Source organism: Bos taurus, chromosome 16 (assembly GCF_002263795.3).
Source record: "Bos taurus isolate L1 Dominette 01449 registration number 42190680 breed Hereford chromosome 16, ARS-UCD2.0, whole genome shotgun sequence".
Taxonomy (NCBI): Eukaryota; Metazoa; Chordata; class Mammalia; order Artiodactyla; family Bovidae; genus Bos; species Bos taurus.
In genome coordinates, this window is record NC_037343.1 from 43,888,194 (window position 1) to 43,915,069 (window position 26,876).

The 26,876-nt window shown below is 59.6% G+C and overlaps 1 protein-coding gene across 7 annotated transcripts; it reads right to left on the reverse strand.

The window, feature by feature from the left end:
* Nucleotides 1-1,947: 1,947 nt before the first annotated feature.
* On the reverse strand, nucleotides 1,948-23,802 carry TMEM201 (transmembrane protein 201). 7 transcript variants are annotated; one of them, XM_005216953.5, is made up of 11 exons: nucleotides 23,570-23,798; nucleotides 16,881-17,001; nucleotides 16,365-16,559; nucleotides 15,038-15,214; nucleotides 13,484-13,836; nucleotides 12,852-13,055; nucleotides 7,142-7,380; nucleotides 5,041-5,112; nucleotides 4,128-4,427; nucleotides 3,240-3,374; nucleotides 1,948-2,133 (listed from the first exon to the last, which is right to left on the reverse strand). In XM_005216953.5, the coding sequence occupies exons 1-11, from the start codon at nucleotides 23,680-23,682 to the stop codon at nucleotides 2,036-2,038; spliced, it is 2,007 nt and encodes a 668-aa protein (XP_005217010.1). In that variant the 5' UTR covers nucleotides 23,683-23,798; the 3' UTR covers nucleotides 1,948-2,035. The 7 variants fall into 7 exon arrangements, with proteins under 7 accessions (XP_005217010.1, XP_024831901.1, XP_059731293.1 ...); XM_024976133.2 differs by lacking the exon at nucleotides 23,570-23,798 and adding an exon at nucleotides 23,145-23,560; XM_059875311.1 differs by lacking the exon at nucleotides 1,948-2,133 and adding an exon at nucleotides 3,505-3,565 and having other exon boundaries at nucleotides 3,294-3,374.
* Nucleotides 23,803-26,876: the final 3,074 nt, after the last annotated feature.

Genomic DNA, 26,876 nt, shown 5'->3' on the forward strand with positions numbered 1-26,876 from the left:
AAATCCCTCAGCCCTTCTGGGAACACAGCCATTGGTACCCACCACTCAACACCAGGAGCTCTGGGCCACTCACCCTGGGCTCTGTATAGAGTGAATATGCCTCCACCCACCCTCCCCCAACACATACAACCCTGTCTGGTGCCTGAGCAAAGCAAATGAAGACAAGACAGACTGAGGTGTAGTTCAAAGGTTGGTATCTTTTTTGGTTTCCTTTTCTGCTTTTGTAAAGAAAAATAAGGTTGTGTTTTTATTTGAAAGAAAACATAAGTCAGCCCCCTCCTGGCCCAGCCTCTCCCCTGCCCCTGGGGGGCGCTGGGACCACAGGCCCTGGACAGGAGGGGCCTGGCTGGCCAGGGTGAAAGAAGAGGGCTGGGCACTCAGTTGGAGCTTCCTCAGAGCCAAAGAAGAAGGGCATTCGGGAATGGAGTTTGGCTTGGTTAGGCAAAAAGTAAAATTAAAAAACTCGACACACATGCCCACTGTACAGATGGGGGCCAAGAGGCATCACCTCCGAGTTGGAACCATCTCTGGCAGTTGGAGTCAGGGACCTGAAGTGGCCCCCGGCCCCCCAATTCCCCGTGTTCCGGGGTGGGGGGCAGGGCAGGAAACAGTAGCTTTCAGGAGTGGGGGAAGTCAGAGCAATCCTTCCCCACATGGTAAAAAAAAAAAAAAAAAAAATACTAAAAAAGCACCCAAAGCTTAAAAAAACTAAACCTCCCTGGCAGGGAGAATTGGGGGCATCCTGCTTAGGAGCGGAACGCCTGACCTGGCAAAAATATGTAGAAAAATAAAATTAAACTTTATCCCTGAATGACAGAATGAAGACCCTTCCCCTGCTCTCACGACCCTCCCCCTAAGGAGACTCAGAGTTCACCGAGTGGCACAAACGTGCACAGACACACGTAGGAGTGTGCACGCACGCCGCCCCACACCTGCATCCAGAGCCGGGGACAGCAACGTGGGGATGCTGACTCCCGCAGTCTTCTCATTCCTCACGGCACCGTGAGGGTCCCTGTGCCCGACTTTTGAGGGCAGGATGGGACTCCAGCCCAAGGTCGGGGGGCTGCGTGGGGCACAAACCTGCAGTATCAGTTGGAAGGGCAGTGGCAGGACCGAGGATTTCGGGGTAGGAAGCAGGCCAGCCATGGTGGCCTGGAGACAGAGGTCACACTGAGCCCACTGCGGCCGCAGGACGCCCAGAGGAGCCGAGTTCACGGCAGGATGGGGGCAGGGGTCCAGGGTCCTCAGAGACCTGTGGGCAGAGGGGCCCAGCAAAGCCCCTGAGGGCAGTGCATGAGGGAGGGGCCTGGAGACAGGGTGGCCCTGGGTAGTGTTCTCAGGGTGGCCGGGCTGCTGCCTGGGAAGGTCACCAGAGGTAATAAAATGGGGGCACAGCAGGGAGAAGGGAGCTTGCGGGGGTGCTTACACTAGTCCCGCTGGGCCCCAGAGACCCAGGAACTCTGAGAAGCCCTGGGCAGGAAACTCACTGCCCACCCGGGGGAGCCAGAGGGCAGGCCCAGCCCACAGCATGGCGCAGGACATAGGCAGATGCCGCTGGTCCTCGAGGGGGTGTCCACCGGGGCTTTACCTTCCACTTGACCGGGTCAAGGAGTACAGTACAAAGAGGTGATCACAGCCCGGGGATGCGGGGTTGGGGGGCAGCCCAGCTCCTGCTCCCCTCACAGTAGTAGTGGCATTCCTGCCAGGCAGGGCTGGACGGTAGGGAGGGGACCCCAGAGTCACGCAGCCCCTCCAGGATCTCCGGCTTGGGGATCAGAGTGTCAGCACCAAACGCATAACTGATACCAGCCAAGGAGGACTGCGCCCCTGAGACCACGCCCAGCCCCGGAGTCTGTCAGGTGGGGAGAAGGCGGCGGGGAACAGGGCTCCCTCCGGAGGCGAGGTCAAGGGCCCTGGAGAAGAGGGCGGAGGCGGCGGGCCCTCTGGAGGGCCAAGGCCGGCAGTGGTGGCAGCGGCATGCACCTGGGCGCACCCTCCGAGGTTCTCCGGGTGCCAGGAGGCTGCGGACCACGGGTCAGCGCAGGCTCTGGTACAGGTAGGCCGAGGTGAAGAGGGCGTTGGCGGTCAAGCTCACGGCCAGGAGGCCCCGGATCACGGAGGGGCCAAAACGACCTTCCAAGAGAAAAACCGAGACCAGTGAGCTGAGCGCTGCGGCGTTGAGGCCCCACCCCCAGGGGGGTGGGCTCCCCTGGGCTGAGGCCCCGCCCCTAAAAGCCTTCCTCTCTGAAAAGACCCCAGGAACCTGCTGTCATTCTAAGTCTTCACTCTCTTTTTTTTTTTTTTGCACCCTGCAGCTTGTGGGATCTTCCCTGACCAGGGACCTGGCCCTTGGTAGTGAGAGCGCAGAGTCCTAACCACTGGACTTCTGGGGAATTCTCAAGTCCTGACTCCTTGAAGGTACCTCCCCCCCGACCCTGCACCACCTAGCAGGTACCTGGCTAGGGCAGTAACACCTGTACCTTGCCATGGGGACACCAGCTTTACAGTCAGGACAGGAGGAGGCCCCTGCCCAGGCCTCAAGGTAATAAGCTGCTGAGTGGGCCCCCCCACCCGAAGTTGATGCTGCTGGGTCATGTCCCAGATCTGGGGGCGGCCCCCATTTCCGGTCAGCCCAAAATGATTGTTTCAGGAAAATCCTTGCTCAATACACACGGCTTCCACATGCCCCAGGGGAGTGTCAGGACCTGACCACTGGGCTTTACCCAGAACCCCGATTCAGTCTCATAGCCCACCCCCAGTTCACAAGCTGAGAAGCCTGGATTTGAACCCAGGCAAACTGCTGCCCAGCATGGCCTGCAGCCTCTGCACTGGCCGCCAGCGTGCCCAGGCCGACACCCCCCTGGGGAAGTTTATGGAAAGGTGACAGTGTTCTTTACCCGCTGTCCTCCTGAGCAGCCGCAGGCCACACGTGGCCTTGGGACACCCATGTGGCTGGTACAGGTAGGCAGCCAGATTCTTATTCTGATTACACCGTAACTGTTAGCCTTAAGCAGTCACCTGAGGCCAGAGGCCCCTGTGACAGTGCAGGCGCAGACCCTTGTAACCTGGGCGTGGGGTGCTGTCTGCTGAGCCACAGGGGGCCCAGCAGGTGCGGGGGCATCAAACCACCCTCTGCCACCCGAGGGCCCTTGAGGGGCTGTTCTCCGACAGACAGGAGGGGACAGTGGCTGCAGACCCACGGCCCTGCCCTCTTCCCGCACGTCCCACAGGGCGCAGACCTCGCCAGCTGGTGGGCTCCTCGGCGCACCCTCGGGTGGTGGTGTCCACCACACAGGAGGACTGGGATGAGTCGTCCTCCTTCTTGATGGAGCGGCTGCTGCAGCTGCTGCCCCCTTCTGGCACTGACTTCGTGTCTGCAGGGAGAAGGGGCGTTTCAGTGGGAGCTGGGGGAGCACCTCCAGGGACAGATGTGGGCAGCTCCACCTCCAGTCCCAGGACGGTCCATGAATGCGGCCGCTGGCCATCCAGCCTGGCTGGTCCCACCTCGCTTGGCCTGCCCTGGACAGCGGGTGGCCTGTTCCTCACTCAGGTCCCGTCTGTGTAGCTGCTGGGAAGAGAGGCAGCTTTGGGTCAGGAGCTGCAAACTCAAACACCACTAGGTATGGAAGACGACGCCACAAGCAGGGCTGCGGAGGGGCAGAGGCTGGGGCGAGGGGCCTCAGCCTGCCCTTCTACCTGTCCAGCCCGGTGTGGCCAGAGCTTCTGATGTCATGAGAGACACAGGAAATCCACAGGTTCGTGGGAAACATCTAGATGTTAAATGTTGAGGCCTAAGTTAAAACGTTGTAGAACGCTTTGTAGAAAAACAGCATTTGAACAAAATAAAAAACATCTGCAGCCCGATGCACAGAACAGAGGATCCTCCAAGTCAATTGCAAAAGAAGGAAATAAAAGCAGCCAACTAGGGGCAAGGTCCTGAAGGGTTCAAGGTCACCAGAAGCCAGGCTGTAGGGTGCCTGGACTTGGGAGAGCGGCCACAGTCAGGTAAGAGCCAGGACAGGCCCCGAGCAACCTCTTGATGGTGTCCCCATCACTGCACACTGACTGGAGGCCTCCCATGGCCCGCAGGGCTCTCCCACCTCCAGGGCGAGATCAGAGGGCCGTACCCGCCGTGTGCTTTGTGTCCCGTGCTGGCTGCTTCTGTGGGGCCGGGGGCGACTCGATAGTGTAGAGGCTGCCGTTGTGGGGCGAGTGTTCGTCGGAGCTGCTGGGGGTGTGTGGGGCGTCCCCAGGGGGCGATGGGAACAGCAGCAGCTTCTGCCCCTTCAGGTTGAGCCGGGCCGGGCTGATGAGGGGCCGGCGGTGGCGCAGGGAGCCGGCGCTGGAGGCCACCGAGCCTGCCACGGAGGGCGCTGGGGAAGGGACCGGGGAGGAGGGGCAGCTGCCCGACAGCAGAGAGAAGTAATCTGGAGGTGGGAGGAAGGCAGAGACGACAACATAGTGAGTGCTCGCTCTGCTTACAGGAGCGCCTATTCTGATCTGTTGCTTTCTCGTCTACCGACTGAGGGAGAAAGGCCAAGGCTGGGCCTAGACTGCTGGGCACAGGGGCCCCTGCTGGGAACTGTGGGAGGAGGCACCCAGGGCGGGGAAGAGGATCGCAGAGCCTCAGCGATGCCCCCTCTGCCCCTCTCCAATTTCTGTCCAAAGTCTCTGCTACCTCCCTCAGCTGAGAACAAGGCATGGGGAGAAAGAAACCCTGGAGACCTGGGCTCAGCTAACCTGGGCCCTGCTCATTTCCAAGTGCCACCTCCACATGTCACCATTGTAAGGACGACGGCACCACAGCTAGTCCTAGAAACTCTGGTGCCCATTTCACAGAAGAGAAAAATGAAGCACGGGGTGTTAGGCACTCGCCCAGGGCTGCACGGCTGGGAGGCCGGGAGCTGGGATTTGAACAGAATCCCCTCCAAGGGCCTGTCTGCCGTCCCGCCCTGCACACACGCTCTGGAAACCCCGGCTCACACGCTCCCTGCCTGAGCCAGCTTCCCATCACTCCCCTTGGCGCTCGGTCCTTCTTACCTGAAACTGAGACCTCCCCGGGTCGGGACACCTGAGATGGAGGGCGGCTCCCGCTGAACAGGTACCCTGAGTCTGGAGACAGGAAGGCAACACAGGTCCCTGGGGAGATGGCCTGTCTCCAACCCCTCCCTGAGGCATGGCTGCTCTGCGTCACCCCACATCCTGTGTCCTCAAGGGCAGGTCCCCGCTTCACAAATAAGGAAACTGGAACCCACACAGGCCACACGGGAGCCCAGGCCTGGCGCCTGCCCTGTGCCCTTCTTTTCTCCAGCCACCTTGAGTCCTGCCTCCTCTGCTAACCTGTCGATGGGTGCAGGGGAGGGGCCTTCCCACCCAGCGTGAGCTGCAGGGAGCCGGGGTTAGGCCTGCAGCAGGAGCTGCAGAGGCAGGTAGAGCTGGGCAAGACGGATCCTGGACCGCCAGGGCCGCCTAACACCTGAGCCAAGGGTTGGCCCAGCGATGGCAACTGGGTCCCAGCCCTCACACGTCACTCTGAGACCAACCTGTGTCCCATAGCACTGCCCTGGGCCCTTGGGGCAGGCGGCCTCCTGAGCCCTCACCTCAGGCCTCCCCAGGCAGCAAGGAGACTGCCTGTGGACACAGCAGGCAGTGGCCAGACCCATGCCGTCCGCCAGAGGCCCTACAGCTTGGGTCCCTGCCCCGACCTGGAGGCTCTGCAGAGAACACTGTTCTGCAGATGGGCCCAGCTGCTGGATCCCCAGGTTCCCAAGTGCAGGGCCTTCCTGTCCACTCCGCTCCCCTCTGTCCCAGCTCCAGGGGCTGTTCACAGAGGGCCCCCAGGGCCCCAGCCATCAGCCCCAGGTCTGAGCAGGGCCTGAGCTGCAACTCACCTGCTTAGGGGTCTCTGCTGAATAACCATTACCAGACGAGGCCCTTCTCCCAGCAACATGGCTCACGTCAGGTGACATGGAAATGCCTGGAGTCCAGATCTCGGTACTATTCAGGGCTCAGTCTGACCCCCATCAATCCCACCCTGCAGGCCTCAAGCACTACCCACTGCTCAGCTCAAGGTGTGTCCAGTGAGCCGTCCCTCCTGCAGTGTGACCCACCCGCTACCTAGGAGGCCGCTGGACTGCACACAGGGCGAGAAGACGCCTGGGCTCAACCCTAGGTCTTGGCGGCCACAGCTGCTGGGCAAGTTATGGAGAGAACAGGCCCAGGGGATGTCAGGCTGGGCGGGGGGAGCCCCAGCATGGAGGAACTGCTGAGGGGCTTCAGAGAGATAGTACATGTCAGAAAGCCCAGCTTAACCAAGATGCTGCCCACGTTCCTGGAGGCCAGATCCTGCTGCACCGCCCTGCCCTCCAGGCCATCCCCCAGAGGATAAAGCAAACCCTGCGGACACCAGGCAACCTCCCCAAGTGAGGAGGGTCATTGAAGAAGACCCAAGCAGGGCCCCTGGAAAGATCCTGCTGGGGAAGGGGAGGGATGAGACAAAGCTTCCTGTGGTGGGGACCAGATGCTGGGCCCACCAGGGCTCCATGAACACGACAGGCTTGAACCAAATCCCTGGGCCCTGGACCACAGAGGCTGGGGGCAAATTTTCCAGCCCCCAGGGTCTCAGGGGCTTCCCAGGTGGCTCAGTGGTAAAGAATTTGTCTGAAAATTGCAGGAAATGCAGGAGACCCTGGGTTCTATTCCTGGATGGGCAAGATCCCCGGGAGGAGGAAGTGGCAACCCAGTTCAGTATTCCTGCCTGAAAAATTCCATGGACAGAGGAATCTGGCAGGTTACAGTCGACGGGGTCACAAAAGAGTCAGACATGACAGAGCACACGATACACAGGATCACAAGACAGCAGGAATAACAACAGTGAGAACTGTGACACCTACGCGCGTTAAGTCCATCACCGGGCTTAACCTTCACACAGGGTGGGTTCCACGACTGGCCTCATTTATTTTTTGTGGGAAACTGAGGCTCAGAATGGTTAAGCCCCTTGGCTCAGGCAGTTACTGAGTAGACACACCAGGGTTTGAACCCAGTTCCGCCAAGTCTACAGCAGGACCTCCACCCCCGCCTCGAGCTCAGCTAGGTGCCTCAAGCCCCGCACTGCCCGCCGATGCCTTTTAGTGCCACTTACCTGCTCGTGTCAGAGAGGGGATGGTTCCCAGCGAGAGGGCCCGGCTGAGGCGGCCAGGCAGCGAGGAGGGCGAGGCCCGGCGGGGGGACCGGAACAGCTGGTGGTTGGCGATCGGCAGGAAGCCGGGCGGGGTGGGGACGAACAAAGATGGCGAGGGGCCCGTGATGCTCAGGCTCGGGCAGGGGATGGCCAGGCTGGGGCTGGTGGGGAAGAGGCCGACGGAGTCTGCTGGGAAGCACCTATGAGAGAGCCCGGGGGGCATGGGAGAGAGGAGCAGGTCAGCCCTGGGGGCCTCTGGAGCAGGGCCTCCACCTTGGTGGGCCCCCTCCCCTCCCCCACGGTGCAAGGTGGGGCCCGAGTTGGGGTCCCAGAGGAGGTGTGTGTTAGTTGCAGCAGAAAAGCGGTCCAACCACATTCACGCCATTAGGAGCAGGTGGCTGGGAGGTGCTGGCGTGACCCACCCCTCCCTGCATGCCCCCTCCGATCCCCTTCAGCCTCACAGCAAACTAGGTCTACTACGAGTCTTGGTATTAAAGTGACACTGTCGCCCTTGCCAACCTCACGCCAACCCTTCACCTCGAAGCAGAAACACCTAGTCCTGCACCGGGCACTCAACTGGGCCACTTCCTGCTTGGTGCCCAGAGCCTCCTCGCAGTGGCCGAGCTCGGGGAGCCCCTGCTCCCCCGGGCCTGACCCCGGGAGTCCCACCGCTGCTGCTCTCTAGTCTCAGACACCGGACACTCCGCTAAAGCCCCTGGCAGAGCAGAGGGGGAGGCAGCCAGGCTTGGGGATCTCCAGGAAGAGGCTCTGGCAGGACGCCAGCCAGACTCCAACTTAGAAAGAGCCATGAGCGATCGCGAAGCTGTCCGCAGACGGAAGGTGACAGTGTCTCTTTAACTTGAGCGCGGTACAGATCACACCACAGGACCCAGTGGCCCCAAGCCAGAATGTCAACCATGCTTCTGATTAAGGCAACTGATTACAGAGGGGGAGGGGGCAGAGGCAGTTAATAAGGGATTAGTCTGCCGTCTGGACCGAGCTGCAGAGGTCCAGCCTTACCTCAGTCCCAGGGGACAACTGAGCCCAAGGACAATGTGCCGACGGACGGGCAGGTTGGCTCAGGCCCTGCAGCAGAGCCGGGGGCTGGCTAAGGCGCCCACCCCAGCTGCATACCTGGGGTACCGCTGGCCAAGCTTCAGTCTACTGATCTCCCTGGTTTTCACCCCTTCCCCTCATTTTAAATAACTTCTAAGAGGGTGGGTCAGCTGATGCCCGCCTGGAGGATCACGTGACCTTTTTATTGCCTTTCTAAGTGCCAGGAGGCCACCTGGACTTCGGAACCAAAGGCGGGCCCAGTGTTTGGGGGACATGGGGAAATCAAGGTGTGGAAACTATCAAGCAAATCTATAGAGGACTCTGGGCACCTGGCTGGCTGGCCCCAGGCTGGACGTGCCTACATTTCACCCAAGGACCCGTTCTGCCTAGGGTGATCCCTACCTCCTTTCCCCCAAAATGCATGGGGAAGGTTCTGACTCTAAACACAAGACACAGGTTGGTGCTGTCATTTTAGAACTGTGATGCCATGCAGCAGGACAGCGACGACCTTGGGGAGTGGTCGGAGGTCGGGGGGGGATGCTCAGCACCGAGGGGCAGTGTGGGTGCGCTGGGACCCTCGGCTAACTTGCTCCAGTCACACAAAGCCCCGTTCCCTGCACCTACCCCAGGACCCCTGGTTGTTGTGTGCAGCAGCAGCCTGAGGGCAGGGTGTGTGGGCCACAGTGGGGAGTGGAGGCGGGTGGTGGGGAGACGACGACACACATACACACACACACGCACACACACACGCCTGAGCCTTTCCAGGGGGCGGCAGCATGTCTGCCTGCCCTGGGCTTCCTGTGCTACCCCACTGGGCAGCCCATGGGCTGGGCCAGGCCAGGCGCTGGCCGAAGTACACCCCAAGTAATTGGCAAGCTAAAGCCCAGTCGGGCCATGGGTCTTAGAGGTGGCCGGCTGGGTCTGACCAGCTCCTCCCTCGCAGGTCCTGCTAACACCTGGGGCTGCCTACCTGGCACAGGTGCTCTCCCAATCTCTGATGCGAGTGGACAAGGTGGCACTGGGGGGTTGTGGGGGGGGAACGGTTCTTCAGTCTGACCCTTTTGTTGGGACACGTGGTGGCATCACTCAACTAGCAGATCGTGTGAAGTGTCAGGCATGAGCCTTTGTCCTGGCTCCACAGAAGACAGACCCTGGGAGCCTCTGTCAAAGGAACCCCACCTCCACCAGGCTCCCGGGCGCGGCACACAGACCGACGCTTCCTCTTAACAACCCCCACCCCCCACCCCAGAGACCACCTGTGCCCTCAAACCGCATCTCAGAGAGGCATCCAGCCCCAGAACCCAAGCCTGTGTGCCCGCTGTGATAGAGGGGCTCTGGGGAAGGGGCGGTCCGCTGGCTGCATTGCACGCCGTCTGACACTGAGGGGGGCCTCTTGTTCTCCAACCCCATCCTGGCCCGGGCTGGGAGCGGGAGGAGAGAGAGGACGACATTTAAGGAGCAGCTTAGGGAGACAAGGAAATAAACGCGCCACCCAAGGACGGTGGGCCCTGAGCTGCTCGGGGCCCATGGCGCCAGCTCCCAAACTTGACTCTGGTGGGCGCTCCCATCCCTTGAAGCCCCCGCCCCTGGCAAAGAAGCCTCTGAAGGAACGAGAAAGAAAAAACAGAAAAGACGTGGTGCCTGACGCCCCCCGGTCAGAGCAGGGCCCCGGAGGCATTTATTGAAAATACAGCATCAAACACACTACATCTAAGGCCGGGAGTTGTGGTTACAGCAATTACAGGGTCACTAGACAGTCATCCACGTCTACACAACAGAAAGGACGGGACACTGGGCGACGGTCGCAGGCAGAGGGAACAGCGGCCTCTCCCAGGGGCTCCGGGCAAGCATTATGGGGGAGCCTACTGGCCTGGGGTTGGGGGAGAAGACGGTCCCACTTCCCCAACCCCCTTCTGGAGGGTCTGATGGTGATCCCCATTGGAGGGGAGAAGAGGCCAACATACTCCCAGGGAATAAGCCACGGTCCCAGTGGTGCCCGCACTTCCTCAGCTGTCGCCAGTAATGTCAGAAGGTGCTGAAATATGCTCCACGTAATGGAATTTGAAGGGACAGATGCGTGGTTTAAAAAATCACACAAACTCTAAAAATGCCAGGAAGCCTTCCTTCGATGAGGTCCATCTCGCGACACGAGGGTGTCTTTCCGTCCCCGCCCGCTAGAGGGCAGGAGAGATGTCTGCTCAGCAGGCTCCTGGCCAGCGTGAGAGCTGGTTACGGTTATTATAAATAATTTAACTTAAATACACGCGTACACACAGATGTCCTGCTTCTACTCAATGCCAAGAAAAGCAGTAATTAGCACCATTCTGCCAGTTTCCTTGAGAACAGGGGATTCCAGAGACCAGGGGACACACAGCCAACAGACACCAGTTCCCCGCCTGGCTCCCGCCGCCCATCTCCGGGAGGCTGGCTCACAGAGGCGAGGGACAGGCCGGCCACCCAACTCCTCCACCTTGTCAGTGCTCTTCCACCTCACCCTCCACCCAGAGCAAGCTGGGCCCAGCTCTCCACCCATGTATCAGGACGCAACGCCACCCAATACACAGGCTGGGGGGTGGGCTGGCTTCTCAGGACCCCAAGAACAGAAGGATGGTGGGGGTCAGGCCTGAGCTGGGCACTCTTCACTCACCCTGTAGGCTCAGTGAGGTGACAGCCCTGAGTGTCACCCTCACACATGTGACTGGCTCGTGCAGGTCCCCAGGTCCATACTTGGAGCGGGGTTCGTGCTCACCTCAATGACTAGGACACGAGGCCCTGCAGGGGTGTGCAGCCTTGCTCTACCCCCTGCCACGGTCCTGGGAGGCAGCCCCCAGGCTGGGAACAGCCTCCAGAGCATGTCCACTCCCACGCCAGCACCCCAGGGCCCTGGAGGGTTCCAGCTCTCACTGTACAGATGGCGCACAGGAGGGGGTGGCGGGGCCTGGCCCAGGGAGAGTGAGGCCGAGGCCCTGAGGACTCTGCAGCTGCCCCACGGGAAGGTGGAAAGCAGGAGCCTCCCCAAGGGGCTCCAGAGGCCAGGAGGAAAGTGGTGATAAGCCAAAGGGGGACAAGGGACAAGGACCTGGTGCCATGGGCCTGCGTGTCCCTTGAGCCCCTTACCCAGTGCTAACTTCGGGCTGCTGCTGCTAAGTCACTTCAGTCATGTCCAACTCTGTGCGACCCCATAGATAGCAGCCCACCAGGCTTCCCCGTCCCTGGGATTCTCCAGGCAAGAACACTGGAGTGGGTTGCCATTTCCTTCTCCAATGCATGAAAGTGAAAAGTGAAAGTGAAATCGCCCAGTCGTGTCTGACTCTGAGCAACCCCGCGGACTGCCACCTACCAGGCTCCTCCGTCCATGGGATTTTCCAGGCAAGAGTACTGGAGTGGGGTGCCATTGCCTTCTCCGAACTTTGGGCAGTTGGAACTTTTTCTGGGCATAATAATGGAGGTGGGGTTTCGGGATGAAACTGGGGACATCCTGGCATGGAGAGAGAGGGGCAGGGCCCCGTTACCTGCCAATCAGAGTCACCTTGGCCTGGGAAGCCTGAACCCCAGCCCTGCAGGGAGCGAGTGGAGGGTTGGGCTGTAAGGGTTGGGGTCCTGCCTTTTCAGGGCAGAGCCAGGGGCTTCCCAGGAGAGTGGGCAGAGTGTGTGTGCCCCAGTTACGCTGTCTGGCTCACAGCGGTGCCCAAAAGATAGGGAAGTAAAGAGCATGTAGACCCCTCCCCCCACCCTCCTGAGTGATCTCCCACCACAGGCTGGCTGTTAGGAGAAACCTGCTGATCACGGGAGAAGCATGATTTTCTATCCTCCACCTCCACATGGGCCTCACCCCACAAACTCATGGTCAAGGCCAGTCTGGGTCTAAGAACTGCATTTCTCCATCCCTGGGGAAGGAGGCTGAGGGATAACGGGCTCTCAGAGCAGGGAACCCTGGGGTTAGCCCTGCCTCCTCCTGGTTTCATGAACTCCTGGGGGGCTGACTGACAGCAGGTAGGACCAAAAGGACAGATCAGAGAAACAAGAGTGGGACAAGGTAGGGGGCTCTGCTTGGCCCTGACTCAGCAGCACCTGCCCACACCCAGCAGCCCGAGTGGTCAGGCCATGCGGCGAGGGCCCAGCCTGCAGCCACCGTCGCCAGCCCATGTTGGGGGCTCAGTGGCGGGGCAAGGTGAGAGAAGAAGCAGAAAACAAGCCCGTACCCCTCTTCCGATGGTGTCAGCGCCAGGAAAGGGGCCACGGCCAGTGTGGGGGTGCCTGAGCTGCCAGTGATAGCCATGGGGCAGAGGCAGGCAGTATGGGTGCTGCCCTGTTCCGATCTCAGAGCAGTGGTGGTGGGGTCTTTGGCCAGAAAGGTGGCGGCAGTGGTGACCAGCTAGAAAGCACTTGGGGGTGCTGGGTGGAGGGTGGCTTGGTGGAGCCAGAAAGGAATGGGGGGGCCTGACTCCTAGGGGAAGTGGAGGGGCTGGGCCAGGACCCTAACCTGGGGGGTGGGGGCGGGAGTGAGGCAGGTAAGAAAGAAGCAAGACAGAGGTGCCCTGTCCGGGCTGCGGGCAAAGCCCAGGGCCTGTTGGTCCGTCTGTCCTCCCCCCGCAGTCACTGCTGCTTCTCTGACCTTCGGGGCCGGAACCTCCGTGGGCCCGTCGCCTTCCTCGTGGCCACGGCTGCTGTGAAGCCCACCAGGCAGCACAGGGACGTGGTGCTGAACTTGAGCGTGTCCAGCCAGCTGGGTGAGGCGGCCTGCAGGTACTGCTCAGCCAGGTGCAGCCCCAGCAGCAGGGCCCACAGGCCAGTGGAGAAGGCGTCGATCCTCCGGAGCCTGTGGGGAAGAGTGGGAGTGAGGGCCCAGCGAGGTGGGTGAGGCCCCTCCAGGCCCCCCACCTCCTGCCTCCTCCATTCACCCTGGCCCTGCTCAGAGGAGACCATCGAGGGCCCGAGCAGAGCGCGGGGCTCTCAATGCCACTTCCAACACTTCCTCACCCCACGGCTCTGAGTCAGTGTTTCTGAGCCTCAGTGTCCTACTCTGTACAACGGGGCAAGGAAACCTCCCTCAGAGCTGCGGTGAGAGGAAGGGGATGCCGTTCGGTACAGGGTCTGCATCTGCACAGGCAAGCACTACACCCCGTGAGCTAGGTCACCACTGCCTGACTGCGGTGAAGAGCCTGGGGTGGGGAGAGGACGCAGTGTGGCCCCAGGGCCCCTGCCTCCGCTGAGCTTCCTCCCACTGCGTCCCTGCCCCGCACGCACCTGATGCGGCCGGCCAGCAGCATGGCCAGCAGGCAGGTGAGCAGGCCCAGCGCCACGACACCCATCTGGTGGCTCTGCCCGAAGGCCCAGGCCTCGCGCAGCTTCTCGGCCGCATGCTCGGGCAGCAGGCCCAGCAGCTGCCGCCAGCCCTCAGCCCCGGTGGCTGTTCCGTTGTCTGGTGGGGCCGAGCCATTGCTACCAGTTGGCAGGGTCGGGGGCAGCGGGGCTCCCGGGGCAAAGGGGTTGCTGGTGCCGTAAAGCGCTGTGGTCAGCAGGAAGGCACAGGCCAGGAAGGCGAGGGCCCGGAGCACGATGACCTGTGCTGGGGCCTTCACCGCAGACGCGCAGAAGCTCTGAGGGAGGGAGAGGCAGGTCAGCGACAGGGCCAGAGCCACCGACAGCCCTCCGGGTGCCCACTCTGTGCATGGGGGTCTGGCCAGGGGCCCCCAGCACTCACAGAAGAACCACCAGCTCCCAGTGATCAGAGGTGCCCTAAATTCTCATGCACTCTTGGCTTCGTTTCTGGTTCACCCGTGGGTCCCATTAACCTGTCTCATTTCTGGGCCTTCACTCCACTGTGAGCTACTGTGGGCGGGGGGACTGTGCTGCCACATTCTCTACAGTAATCCTCTGATCTGATGGTGACCTTTCTTTCAAACACAGTTTCCAATCATTTTCAAGTTATTGTAGGAAACTCCTACTGTGTGGTTTTAACTAGAATTTTAATGAACGTACACACAACTCTGGTCAAAGTTAAAAAGTACCGGTTACTAACTTTGTTAACTTAGGCCCATAGCTGTCCCTCTGAAACTATCACAATGTTGTTAATTGGCCATGCTCCAACATAAAATACAAAGATAAAAAGAAAGAAAAAACAATAAGTTGTTCAGTCTGAAAGACAGTGGAGGGGGGGAAAGCAAGGGTCAGCGCAGCTCTCTGTGCAAACAGGCGTGCGGGCCAGTGGTCAGGGGCCTGGCTGCAGACTGGAAATCTCACACCAGCTGGTTGGCCAGACGGCCACCACCAGCTAGGTACCTCTGGGGACCCAGGGCGAGGGGAGAATTTCTTTGGGGAGGATGGTTTTTACTTCTAAATCCACCTGCTCCTATATCACATTTTTTTATGGCAGGACACTCCAGCATCTGAGCAGTGACAAAAACTAACGATGGTTTTAGCCAGCTGGTCCAAGGTTCAAACCCCGGGGACGCCGCACACCAGGCCCTCTCCCTGAGACTCAACCTCCCTGCCTGGTTTCCAGGGTACCTCGGAGAGCACCCACTACAAAGGTGCTGCAGGAATCCCCAGAGGTGCTGGGAGGTGCCCAGGCTCTGGAGGGCAGCCTAGAAACCCTGGCCATGACACAAGTTCTCCTTGGGACCCCCCTCCCCCACCCCTGCTCCACTCTGGCTTGGGGCACAGGTTGGGAGGCGGCCCCACAGGAAGGTGGCTGCCCCAGAGGAAGGGCCTGGCTCTGAAGAGCTGCCCCTGGTCACCGGCCCGCCCTCCGGGAAGGGGTCTCCTGCACAGACTTGGGGGCTGGGACGCCCCTTGCACCTGTGTGTGGGTCTGGTCGGCCTCCCGGCGCTTGAACTGGTGGCTGAGCAGCAGGGCGCGGAGCTGGCGGTTCTGGTGCTTGATGTAGTGCTCCACGGCTGCCTGGCACGGCCGGCACAGCTTATACATCTGCTCCAGGTGGTGCCGGTACACCTCGATCTCCTCGTCGTACCTGCCCTGCGGAGGGGGCACAGGCTCAGGGTCCCGGGGGTGACCATGTGCAAGTCATCCCTGTTCTGTACCTGCTTCCTCGGGGGCTCGACAGGACCAATGACCTGGGAAGAGGAGCCACCCACAGCCCTGGACACAGCAGGGCCCCCAGGGGACGTTCCAGCTAGTTCTGCGGCTGCCAAGGACACACCTCGAGGCCCGAGCCTGGCATGTGGCCCTTGCTCAGGCCCTGCTCCCGGACTCCGGACACCACCTGGGCTTGAACAGATGGACCACCTGGAGGTAGACCTGCCTCCTCACTGAAGCCCAGCGGTCCAGGAAACACGAGAAAGCCCCTGGCCAGGTCAGGGCCTCGGCAGGAACTGAAGGGCCTCTGCACTTCAGGAACAGCCCAGGCAACGCGAGGCCCACCCTTCCTTCCCCAGGAGATGCAGCACATGCTTCCCGGTTTGCAGGGGAGCCAGACATTTCAGTCTGCAGGGGCAGGAGGGTCCTGGCTTGTCTCTTGCTAGGAGCGAAGGTGCCAGAAACCTGCCCTGACTGCCCCGTCACACGTGCCTGCCCTCCTCTTGGCAGCCTTCCCAGCTTTCTCCACCCAGCCCCAGCTCACCTCTATTTTCCTCCCTCCCCACCTCCCTCCCAGACTGGGCCTTGGGGAAAGTCAGGGTCTCTGAGCTTCAGCAAGCATTGTCTCTTGAGGTCACGGAACCCCCAGACTGGGCGAGGAGAGATGGGCTAGATGACAAGGCTGCTGGCCTCCACGTGGACCCAGGAGGCAAAGGGCTGACATCCAGCCTCTGGGCAGCACCCGCCTCCCCTTGCCCTCCACGAGCCAGGAGCCTCGCCCACTCCAGAGCCAACTGCCCGCCAGGCGGTGGGCTAGACGGACTCAGAGGGACACGGACAGGTTGGACCCAACAGAGCCCCACGCTGGAGCCCAAGGACCCTGCCTCCCCTCACCCAGGGACAAATCCCTCTGGACTGGCAGGTGCTCCCAGGCTTGGGGCCCCCACAGCAGTGACCACGAGACAGGAAGTGTGAGAAGCGCGTGGCTGAGATGACACATCCGGAATGCAGGCCAGCACGGGGTTCTGGGTGAGGAGGGGGTGCCCCTCAGCGGCTCTACTGCCTCCAGCATCCCCAGCCCCCCACTCACCTCGTCACGTGGTGAGAAGGCGGCCAGCTGCTTGACCTTGGCGGTCTGGTGGTGGCTGCACCTCCGGCACAGCAGCACCTGGCTGCTCACCCACTGCAGGGGCTGGGCGGGGGCGCGGGGGCCGGGTGAGCCGCTCACCACGTGGTTCAGGTGCTCCAGGTACTGTGCGGGGATCGGCTTGTTGTAGTCACCATTCTGAGGGAGGAGGACCCGAGTCAGGGGGAGGCCTCCCCACAGGCAGGAGCCTCCCGCCCCCGCTCAGGCCGGGCGCCGGACAGAGGTCCCACATGCAGATACTTCCCCAAGGTGGATCGCTAACTCTCCCTCTCTTTACATGCAACACGGAAGCTCTTCTTCCAAAGGAACTTCACAGGGAACCCCAACTCAGGCGAGATGCAGAGTCTGAAAAGACCTGGGTCTGAACATAAACCCGCCCATGTCACCCTGGCTCCCTGAGCCTGTGCGCTGGTCCTCAGAGGAGGCCCTGGATGGTGGCCGGGGTGGGTTGGGGCGTACCTCCTGGAAGCCGTTGTACTGCTCGCAGTGGGGGCAGTCCCAGCAGTTGCGGTTCCCGTAGGGCACCACCGTGTCCTGGTTGCAGAACCAACAGTTAACGACAGTGTGTGTTGGCTTCATCCTGCGGACAAGGACAGAGTGGAGTCTGCGGGAGGATGAGAGACCAGGGAGGGTGGGCGGCAAGCAGGGCGGGGGACTCCATGAACCCGTCCATGGGACCTGGGCTTATCCTCAGCCAACCAGGCCAAGCCTCCTTGACCCTGGGGTCAGCTGGAGACGGACCAGGAACCCGGGGCCAGCCAGGCTACGGGCTGACAGGGACCTGGCTCCAAGACCTCCCTCCCTCCCTCCCTCAAGGCCCACAGACCTGGGCCCATTCCCAGGCTGAGGAAACGGTGCTCCCTGGGGAATTTCCAGATGGACGGGGCCTCGGTGCTCAAAGAAGCCCCAGGAGAGCCAGGGCCAAGGAGACCAAGGGTGGGGACTGAAGACAGCTGCTCAGCCTGGGGCCAGCCCCCCCTGGCTTGGGGACAGGACAGGCTGGCCACAGCGGCCCTCGCCAGCCACACGCGTGGTGACAGGTGGGTGTGCAGGATAATCCCGGCCCAGACACTGAGGGATCTGTGCTCGAGTACCCTCCATCCATCTCCCTGGCTGTTCGGCGGGTGTGTGTCAGGGGGTGGAGGAGGCAAGGACATGGCAACTGCCAGGCAAACCCCTCCAGTCTCAGAAATCTACGATAACAGGTGGCAGCTCAAGCCTGGGGTCCTGGCCTTGCCACTCCTGTCTCCCTGCTTGCCCCTAGAGTCCACCTCCAGCTGTGGGGTTGCCGTCTGGGCCTCTGCTGGGATGGGCAGTCATACCACACGTGGACACCCCTGCTGTCCAGAGGATGGCACAGCCCCAAGCTTCTGGGAGCCAGAGTCCCGGCTCTGCCAATCCCTCCTCTCTCAGCCTTGGCATTTGCGTGTTATCAGGGCTCAAAGACACAAGACATGTAAGGGTGCTTTGTAACACAGGGTGCTGACTCTGGGGTTGTCTGGGGGCCTGGCCCCCTGGAAAGAGAGCTCCTGCTTCTGACACTGAGCTGCCTCCTGGCCTTGCCTGTCCATGGACCATGGGCAGATCACAAGAGTTCTCCAAGCCTCAGTCTTATTACCTATCATCTGTGGACAAGACAAGTGTGGGAAGTGCTTCCAGAACCTGGCTGACTGCCCAATAAACAGCAGTTTACATGGGGAGGGCAGGGGAGGAGAGAAGCAAGCCCAGACAGAGGACATGGAACCAGACCCTGCAGGGAAGGGTCCCAGGGTCCACAGCGGGCACCCTGGCTTGCCCCAGCTTCATCGAGCTGGAGGGCAAGGCTCAGAAACAGTAGTGCTGGGCAGCCTGGCCCCATGGTCACGGCGTGGCCTTCAGGGAAAATCATTTTTCTATCTGGTTGATGCGGATAGCAACCATCTCTGCTCCAAAAAGCGTGCTGAGGGATCAAGTGAGAGAACTGAGGGAAGCGCTGGGCTGGGCAGGTGGTCAGAGGAGGCATTCTGACAGCCTCACTGGCCTTCAGGCCAAGAGCAGTGGAAGGAGGCGCCTAGCGGTGTGGGAACCCTCTCTGCCGAGAAGCCGCACTTGGGCAATTAAGCACTTGGCTTTCTCTCTGTTAATCTGTAACCGCTTTACAGGCTTCTCTATAATAGTGCACGAGGGCTGGCGTGTCCACAGGAGCGGTGAGGCAGGCCCAAACACCTTTCCCCTGCTCCCCTGGGTCCTGCTGGCCTCACGATGGGCCCCTTTGCTCCTCCACCCCAGATGCCCACCATACCACACCTGTCACTGGAGAGAAGCCAGCAGAAGGGCTGGCAGCCCATGAGTAAAGACAAACAGGAAGTGAATAAAGATGACCAGTGGTGGGCACCTGTGGTGGGCGATCAGGAACTGAGGCTTTGGGCTTGGGGGGCCAGGCACGAAGCCCCTCCCACCCAGGAAGTCATCGTTTTCACCCTCAATCACCAGCTTCGTGGTGGGGAAGTGAGCCCGGACTGGAAAGGGGTGGTCGGGAGGGGAGGGGGGATTAGGCCTGGGCCAGCCCAGGTGGCGCTAGTGGTAAAGAACCTGCCAGCCAACGCAGGAGACGTCAGAGACGGGTTCCATCCCTGGGTCGGACGAGGGACCTGGGGGGGGGGGGGGCATGATAACCCACTCCAGTATTCTTGCCTGGAGAATCCCATGGACAGAGGAACCTGGTGGGCTACAGTCCCTAGAGTCACAAAGAGTCAGACATGACTGAAGCGACTTAGTACGCACATGCTGAGCCAACAGCTCTGGCTTGGTAATCCCTGCCCAGGGTTGTGGGGGTGAGGGTCTTCTCTCACAGACAGAGCAGCTGCCGGCCACCCCGACCAGATGGGTTCCACCTGGTGGGGTGTCATCCCCCACAGCTCCTCTGGGGAGCGCCCTGAAAGCACCCTAAGGCCTGTGAGCAGCAGATGGACCAGCGATGCCAGGTGTGGGTGTCAGTTCTCCAAGGATCAGCGATGCTCCCGCCTGCCTGGAGCTTCACATGCCAGACACGTGGGTGCATGTGACTCACACTCGCGGGCTGCACTTGATGGCTGACCTTGCAGCTCATAGTCTCCACAGCGGCTAGGCGGCCCTGGCCTGTGGCACTGCACCCGCCTCTACCGGGCCTGACGTGGAAGCCAGCTCAGCCCCATCCTGCTCCTGCTCAGGCTAACGCCCCCACCCTATGCCCCTCCTAACCCCTTGACCTACTTCTCTCCCGAGCCAACTACCTCTGTTCCCAGCGAAGCTCTGGTCAAACCCCTTGTGGTAGACAAGATCAGAGGGCCAAGAGACAGCGACCCCGTGACACAGCAGGAGAGACTTAGATGGGTCGAGGCCAGGCCACCTCCAGTAGAAGACCAGGCTCCAGAGGATGGGCGGTTGGCTTGGAGGCTCTGGAAGGTAATCACCCAGCCCCTGCTGCCTGCGTGCTGAGCTCCTGGGCTCTGCTTGGGTCAGGGGAGGCCTGAGGCAGCCAAGGGCAGGATGGGCCCCACGGGAGGAACCAGGGGGCAGCTGTGTGTTCCGGAACCATCCCTCCACAGCACCAAACACACAACGGGAAAAAGATGAACACAGGCCCTAATGATGGTATTGCCTTGTGAGCCCCAAACATGCATGTTTAGTCATAGCAAAGCTCGTGCCCTGACATCCTGCCACATCCTAAGAGGTCAGGTGGGGGCAGGGGGTCAGTTCCAGCCCACTACTCTGAGGGCTGCAGCTCCATGCCCCTTGGTCCTGGCCCCTGCCGGGGGTGGGCATCAGCTGTGAGCCCAGTGCAGTGTGACACAGAGGAGACACTGTGTGGGCTCAGTCCCTCTTAAGGGTTGGGGGCGGGGGTAGCGGCGCTCAGAGTCTGGGGGAGGCCGATGTGTCAAGCAGTCTCCACCACACCAGGCTCTGTGAAGTCCCCCAAGGGGGACTGGGCACACGGCCTGTGACCCGTGTGCTGGTCCAGCAGGTCTGGAAGATGGTCTCTGACAGTCAGGCTGGTTTCCTTAGGGCTCGAGAGGTCAGCCTCCCAGGTGACGGGTCCCTGAGGGACCCCATACACTGCCTTGCTTGCTACTCTGTGCCCTGAGTATTGTGCAATCCACCTGCGAGAATCCAAGGGCCTCCTGCAGAGCAGAGGCACCAGCACCAACGGGCCTCCGGGCCGCCCACTCCAGCCTCTAGGCAAAGCACACTTGGGTCCACAGCGGTCCAGCCAACACCAGACAGAAGGCCCGGGTCTGCTCTCGGTGGATGGCCCTGGCTCCTCAGCATGGCCCAGCTGGAGAGGCACAGGCTGGGCTAGAAAGGAGGCAGAGATGCACGAGGCTCCCCACTCCCCGGATGCAAGGACAGAACGACTGCACAGGGCAGCTGCGACAGATGCCACAGCAGAAAGCCAACGGGCAGAGCGTCAGCCGTCACCCTCAAGGACAGGCCTGCCGGCCAGCAGGGCCAATGGGCAGATGGCCTTCAAACGGCTGGGACTGCCAGGCAAGGGGGTGAGGACCACCCAGTGCGTGTGCAGGGAGCCAGACTGCATGGCTGCAGGAGAGCATGGCGAGAGGTGTGCAGGAGTGTGGCCGAGGCTCCACTCCTTTACCCAGGAGGCTGCGCCGTCTCGTCTCCAAACACCAGACAGTGGACAATCCAATAACCACGTCTGGGGGCTCCAGCAGCCATGAGCAGGCTGTGCCGGCAGAAGATGAACACGATGCCCAGCAGCAGAGTCTGGGGGTGAGAGTCTGGGTGAAGTGGGCACAGGAAGCCACAGAGACCGCCCGGGTCCAGGGTGAGCAAGCCCGGCGAAGTATAATCTCGGCTTCCACCTGGCCTCCTGGGTGCAGAGCGGCAGCCAAGGTGCTCAGTGAGGACCCAGGGCACGAGGCTTGGTTAGGAGCTGAAGGGTCGTGGTGTTGCTGGGCAGGAAGCCCGATCTCCTCGGCCTCCGTTTTCTCATCTGCTGAATGGGGCCACCAGCAGCACGCACTGCCCCCCAGGTCACAGGCAGTCCAGTCAAGAGGACTCCATGGGCAGGAAGCCAGGCTGGCCCTGCCCGAGGCTCTGGGTACCACAACACTTCAGAAAAGCAGGCTCCTGCCCCTGCTCCATGGCCAGTCCTCCGTCCCTGTCCCTCTCTGCTGAGCCTGCAAACACCCACCCGGCCAAGTCCATTTCCAAAAACAACTCTCCTCACATGCCCTCTCTAGGGTCATTTAAAACCCACACTATGGCCAAAGCCGTTCCTCACTGTCACCTCCAGGAGGGAGAAGGGCTCAGTCTGGGGGCTGGTCTTGCTTCTGAATCGTGACAGTGGCCAATTTATGACCCCAGATAAAGCCAGCACTTAAGGAGCATCTCAGAACCTCCCGGGAAAGGGCTGTCCTCTCAGCCTATGGGTCCCAGGGCCACATCACGACTCAGGTGTATCAGTGGTACCCTCGTGGCTCCCCTCAGAAACCTCGCAGGACACTGCACGCAGGTCTCAGGCTCTTGCCTCCAGGAAAGGGAAGGCTGTGGCGGGCAGCCCAGGAAGGCAGACAGGCTCCCCCCGCCCCCCACCCCCAGGAACAGCTGCAGCACAAGAGAGGCACAGTGGGCACATCCAGCTCAAATCCAGCCACACAATATGGGTGGGGGCCACAAAGCCTGGTGGCAGTGCCTGGCCCAGGCTGTGATCTCTGGGCTGACACTCTTTATTGCATTTCCTGGGAAGCAAACCGGGCTCTGGACACACTTCTGCCGTCAACATTGCTCTGGGAATCTGAGCAAGTGGTGGGCACCTCTGCACCTCAGTACCGTCGTGTATAAAATGACTGATGTGAACCAGCTGATCCTGTGAGCCCCTCCAGCTTCCAAAAACTGGGCAAAAGCCTGGACGTGTCGAACTGTGGGCTGTCAAGGGTCCCGCGGGGCCACCCCCTCCGCAGCCTGCCATTCTGGCTCATCCTGCAGACACAGCTGATGTCCCTCCCACCCCTTCCTCCCCCGGGAAGACTGTGACTCAGTCGCTCTCACGTCTTTTCCCCTTGGGTAAGAAGCGGTACACGGTGGTGGCTAAGGAAGAACAGACAAGCCCTCCAGGTTCAAGTCCCAGCTCCCCCGCCTGCTGTTGACTGGCTGTGGGCAAGTTCCTTTGCTTCTCCCACCTAAGAGCTGAGCTTCCAACATCTGCTGCTGAAGCTACAAACCCACCCACCCAGAATGTTCTCCAGAACGTTCTCACAACCCCACGTTTTTTCCTGTTCCCTGTAAAGGTGGATCAAGTGGGGAGACAGTGGAGATGCCCCTGAGGTCCTCCTGAAATAAGAGGGCCAGTAAGCTTTTATCCCTGACCACGGAAGCCCATGATAGGCCAGCTCTGCATAGGGGTCAGCAAGGTCTGTGAACCTGGGCCAGGGCAGGGGGCCGCCACTGAACCCACCCAGCAGAAGCCCAGCGCAGTATTTAAACACCCCTAAAGTATGTCATGTCAGGCTTTCCTGCTCTTGGAGGCTGCAGAGTCCAGAGGTTAGGGACGCAGGCTCCACGGTCGGGATGCTTCAGTTCACATCCTGACTCGTCTAATTGATAACAATTTTTGCAGCTCTTTTGTCCCTCCGCTTCTCTAGACAGAGCACGGCTGTGACAGAAATGGGCTTATATGAGATTACAACAACGCCTGAGGCAGCCTGGGCCGCCTCAGAAACCGCCGGCTAGTACTCAACCTACCGCAACGTGCTCCTGAGGACCAGGGATCAGGGCTCCGGGCGGAAGAGAACGCGGCTGTACACCCGCTCGTCTCTCCCGCAGGGTTTGGGGGCCCAGCAGATCCTGCAGCTCGGTCTGCACGGTCTCCGCGGGGGAGGAAGTTCGTACCCCCCACGCGCCCCACATTCCTGGGCGCCCCCAACCCGCTCCGCCGCTTTCCAACAGAGGAGCCCCAGCCCGGTTTTCTTTCCGGGGGCGGGGCGTGCACGACGGGTCTCCGCGCTGGGGCTCGCGGGCCGGGCCCCACCGCCACGCCGCGGCCTCGAGGCTGACGGACAAGAAGGCGCCGGGCCGCCCGGGAGCTGGCGCGGGTGGGGGCGGCCGCGGGCGGAGGGCGGGGGGCGGGGGCGCGATACTCGCCGGCTGCGTGGGCCGCGCGCACTCACCTCCGCGCGATCCGGTAGAGCAGCACGCCGGCGGCGGCGCACGCTGTAACCCCCAGGCCGCCGGCCAGGCCGGCCGTGGGGCAGCGGGCCAGCAGCGCGCTCACTCCCTCCATGGTTCCCGGTGCGAGCGGTGGGCGGTGGCAGGCGGCGGCGGCAGCAGGGCCGAGGGCCGCGGGTAGGACTCGGAGCGGCGGCGCGCGCCTCCTCCCGCCGTGACCTTCGTCGCTTTGTAGCCGGCGCGGGCACGCCTCCTGACTCGGCGCGCTCCCGCCGCGCAGCCAATCGGAGCGCGGGGCGAGCCTGGTGGGCGGGGCGCCGGCGGAAGTCGCGGTGTTGGCCCGAGCGCGCCCTCCCGTGGCCGGAGGTGGGAGGTGACGCGGAGCCCTGCCCAGCCCTCTTCTGCTCCCGCCTCTCTCACTGGCGCCTTCCGCAAAAGTCCGCCAACTTCAGCATCTCAAGCTAGTGTCTTTCCCCTGCTTGTCCTGTTTTCCCAATGCCTCGCCAAACCCGGCCCGTACGCGCGATGCTGTTTTGCGGCAACTTGGAACTTCTTAAGCTTCTTCCACTGAAGCTACTCCAATGGTCAAAAAATTAGTTTGTAGAAACATGACCTCCGCTCCTGAGGGTAATTGGATCATGGGACAGCCAATGCTTCGGAACGTAATCCTACTATTAGAATGTCAGAGCTATAGGTATTGTCTTAGAGGGATGAAACACTTTTAAAAAAAGCAACATGCACATTAACTTTAATATATGTTTGAATAAACTATCATGTGTTGTTCAGCTACTCAGTCATGTCCTACTCTGCGACCCCGTGGACTGCAGCACACCAGGCTTCCCTGTCCATCACCATCTCCTGGAGTTTGCTCAAAATCATGTCCATCGAGTTGGTGGTGCCATCCAATCATCTATATCCTGTCGTCCCCTTCTCCTTCTGCCTTCAATCTTTCCCAGCATCAGGGTCTTCTCAAATGAATCAGTTCTTTGCATCAGGTGGCCAAAGTATTGGAGCTTCAGCTTCAGCATAAGTCCTTCCAATGAATATTCAGGACTGATTTCCTTTAGGATGGACTGGTTTGATCTCCTTGCAGTCCAAGGGACTCTCAAGAGTCTTCACCAACACCACAGTTCAAAAGCATCAGTTCCTCAGCGCTCACCCTTCTTGATGGCCCAACCCTTACATCCATACCTGACTACTGGAAAAACCATAGCTTTGACTACATAGACCTTTGTTGGCAAAGTAACGTCTCTGCTTTTTAACATGCTGTCTGGGTTTGTCAAGGAGCAAGTGTCTTTTAATTTCATGGCTACAGTCTCCATCTGCAGTGATTTTGGAGCCCAAGAAAATTAAGTCTCTCACGGTTTCCATTCTTTCCCCATCTATTTGCCATGAAGTGATGTCATGATCTTAGTTGTTTGAATGTTTTGTGTTTTAAGCCAGCTTTTCCCCTCTCCTCTTTCGCCTTCATCAAGAGGTTCTTTAGTTCCTCTTCACTTTCTGCCATAAGGGTGGTGTCATCTGCATATCTGAGATTATTGATTATGTCTCCCGGCAATCTTGATTGCAACTTGTGCTTCATCCTGCCCAGCATTTCGCATGAAGTACTCTGTATATACGTTAAATAAGCAGGGTGACAGTGTACAGCCTTTACATACTCCTTTCCCAATTTGGAACCAGGCCATTGCTGCATGTCTGGTTCTATGTTTATAGAAACATGATTGTTAATACTGAACAGCAGTTACCTGGGCAGGGCATGGTAAAGATTTACTTCATGCAAGTGTTTTAGTATTGGTTTGCGCTAAATTACTTCTATAACTAAAAAAAAAAAAAAAAAAAAGGAATATTTGTATTTAATTATGCAATATCTCAGTGTTGCCACAATTATTTATGTTTTGAGGTTAACATTAGAGTCTTTACTGTCCTGGACTGTATTGGGTGATTTGGCAGCAGTTACCTTTGACTCCTGTTGCTGGTCAATCTGTCCCACATTCTAGATCTGAGCCTTCACCAGGAATTGCAAAGAGGCAGGGCAGTGATGAGTCTGGTGGATGCTCCACTGTCTTGGAAGTCTTTCCCACATTTTTGCTTTCATCATAAATGAATATCAGTGAAACTTCCCTTCAAAATGTGAGATGCTGCATTTAAGCACCATTCTCTTTCCAAGGAAGACTGCTGGCATGACATTCCCCTCGAAGGGCTCTGTGATGTATGTGGACAGAAAATGCACCCCATTGTTCTGCACTGGGCATGCCTAGTACAAGCTCATCTTGAACATCATCATCTTTAAGCGAATGGAATGGAACAGGCTCTGTGGCCCCTTCCTCCCGACATGCATCTACTGAACAAGCAGCACAAGCCACGAGTGGTCAGTTTCCTACTTACCTCGGCAAGTGAGGCAAGCTTCAGTGCCTCTCACGTCTGTAAAATGTCCACGGAACTACATGCCTCACAAGGTTGTTAATGAGAAATTAAGTAGCACCTCACATACTGCTTGGCACAAAAACAGGTAAACGATGGGTAAGCCACAGGACTACTGAAAAATGGTGAAATCTCCATGATTAAGCTTATGGAGAAGAGAGCAATCAATCATGGGATTTCTCCATTAGCAGCTCAGTGATATTTCCCACTTTAAAATACAATAACCCCTTTACAGAGAAAGCATTGGTTTTTTCCTGCTTGTTCTCTCCCTGCTTGTACTCCTGGTACTCAACATTTCTTTCATTTCAATGCCCTGGTGCAGAAACAAGCAGAGAACTAAAGGATGTCAGTTCAACATCAAATTTACCACTTCAAGAATGTATAAGAATTACCTCCAAAAATTCTCATACCCACCTAGTGGATATTAAGCAACCTGACTTTTTTCTAAAAAACAATTAATTTGGCTGTGCTAGCTATGTTGCTGCATGGGCTTTGTCTGATTGCGGTGAGTGGATGGTGCTCTCTGGTTGAGGTGTTCGGGCCTCCCTTGCTGCAGAACACAGAGCACAAGCTCAGTAGGTGTGGCACCTGGCTTCGTTGCCCTAAGGCATGTGGAATCCTCCCGGATCCCGTATCTCCTGCATTGGCAGGTGGATTCTTAACCACTGGACCACCAGGCAACTACCAGGGTTTCATTCAAGCTGCTTCGGTCATGTCCAACTCTTCTGCAACCCTGCGGACTAGTAGCCTGCCAGGCTCCTCTGTCTGAGGGATTCTCCAGGCAAGAATATTGGGAGTGGGCTGCCATTTCCTCCTCCAGGGGGTCTTCCCGACCCAGGGATCGAACCTGTGTCTTCTGCATTGCAGGTGGATTCTTTACTGCTGAAC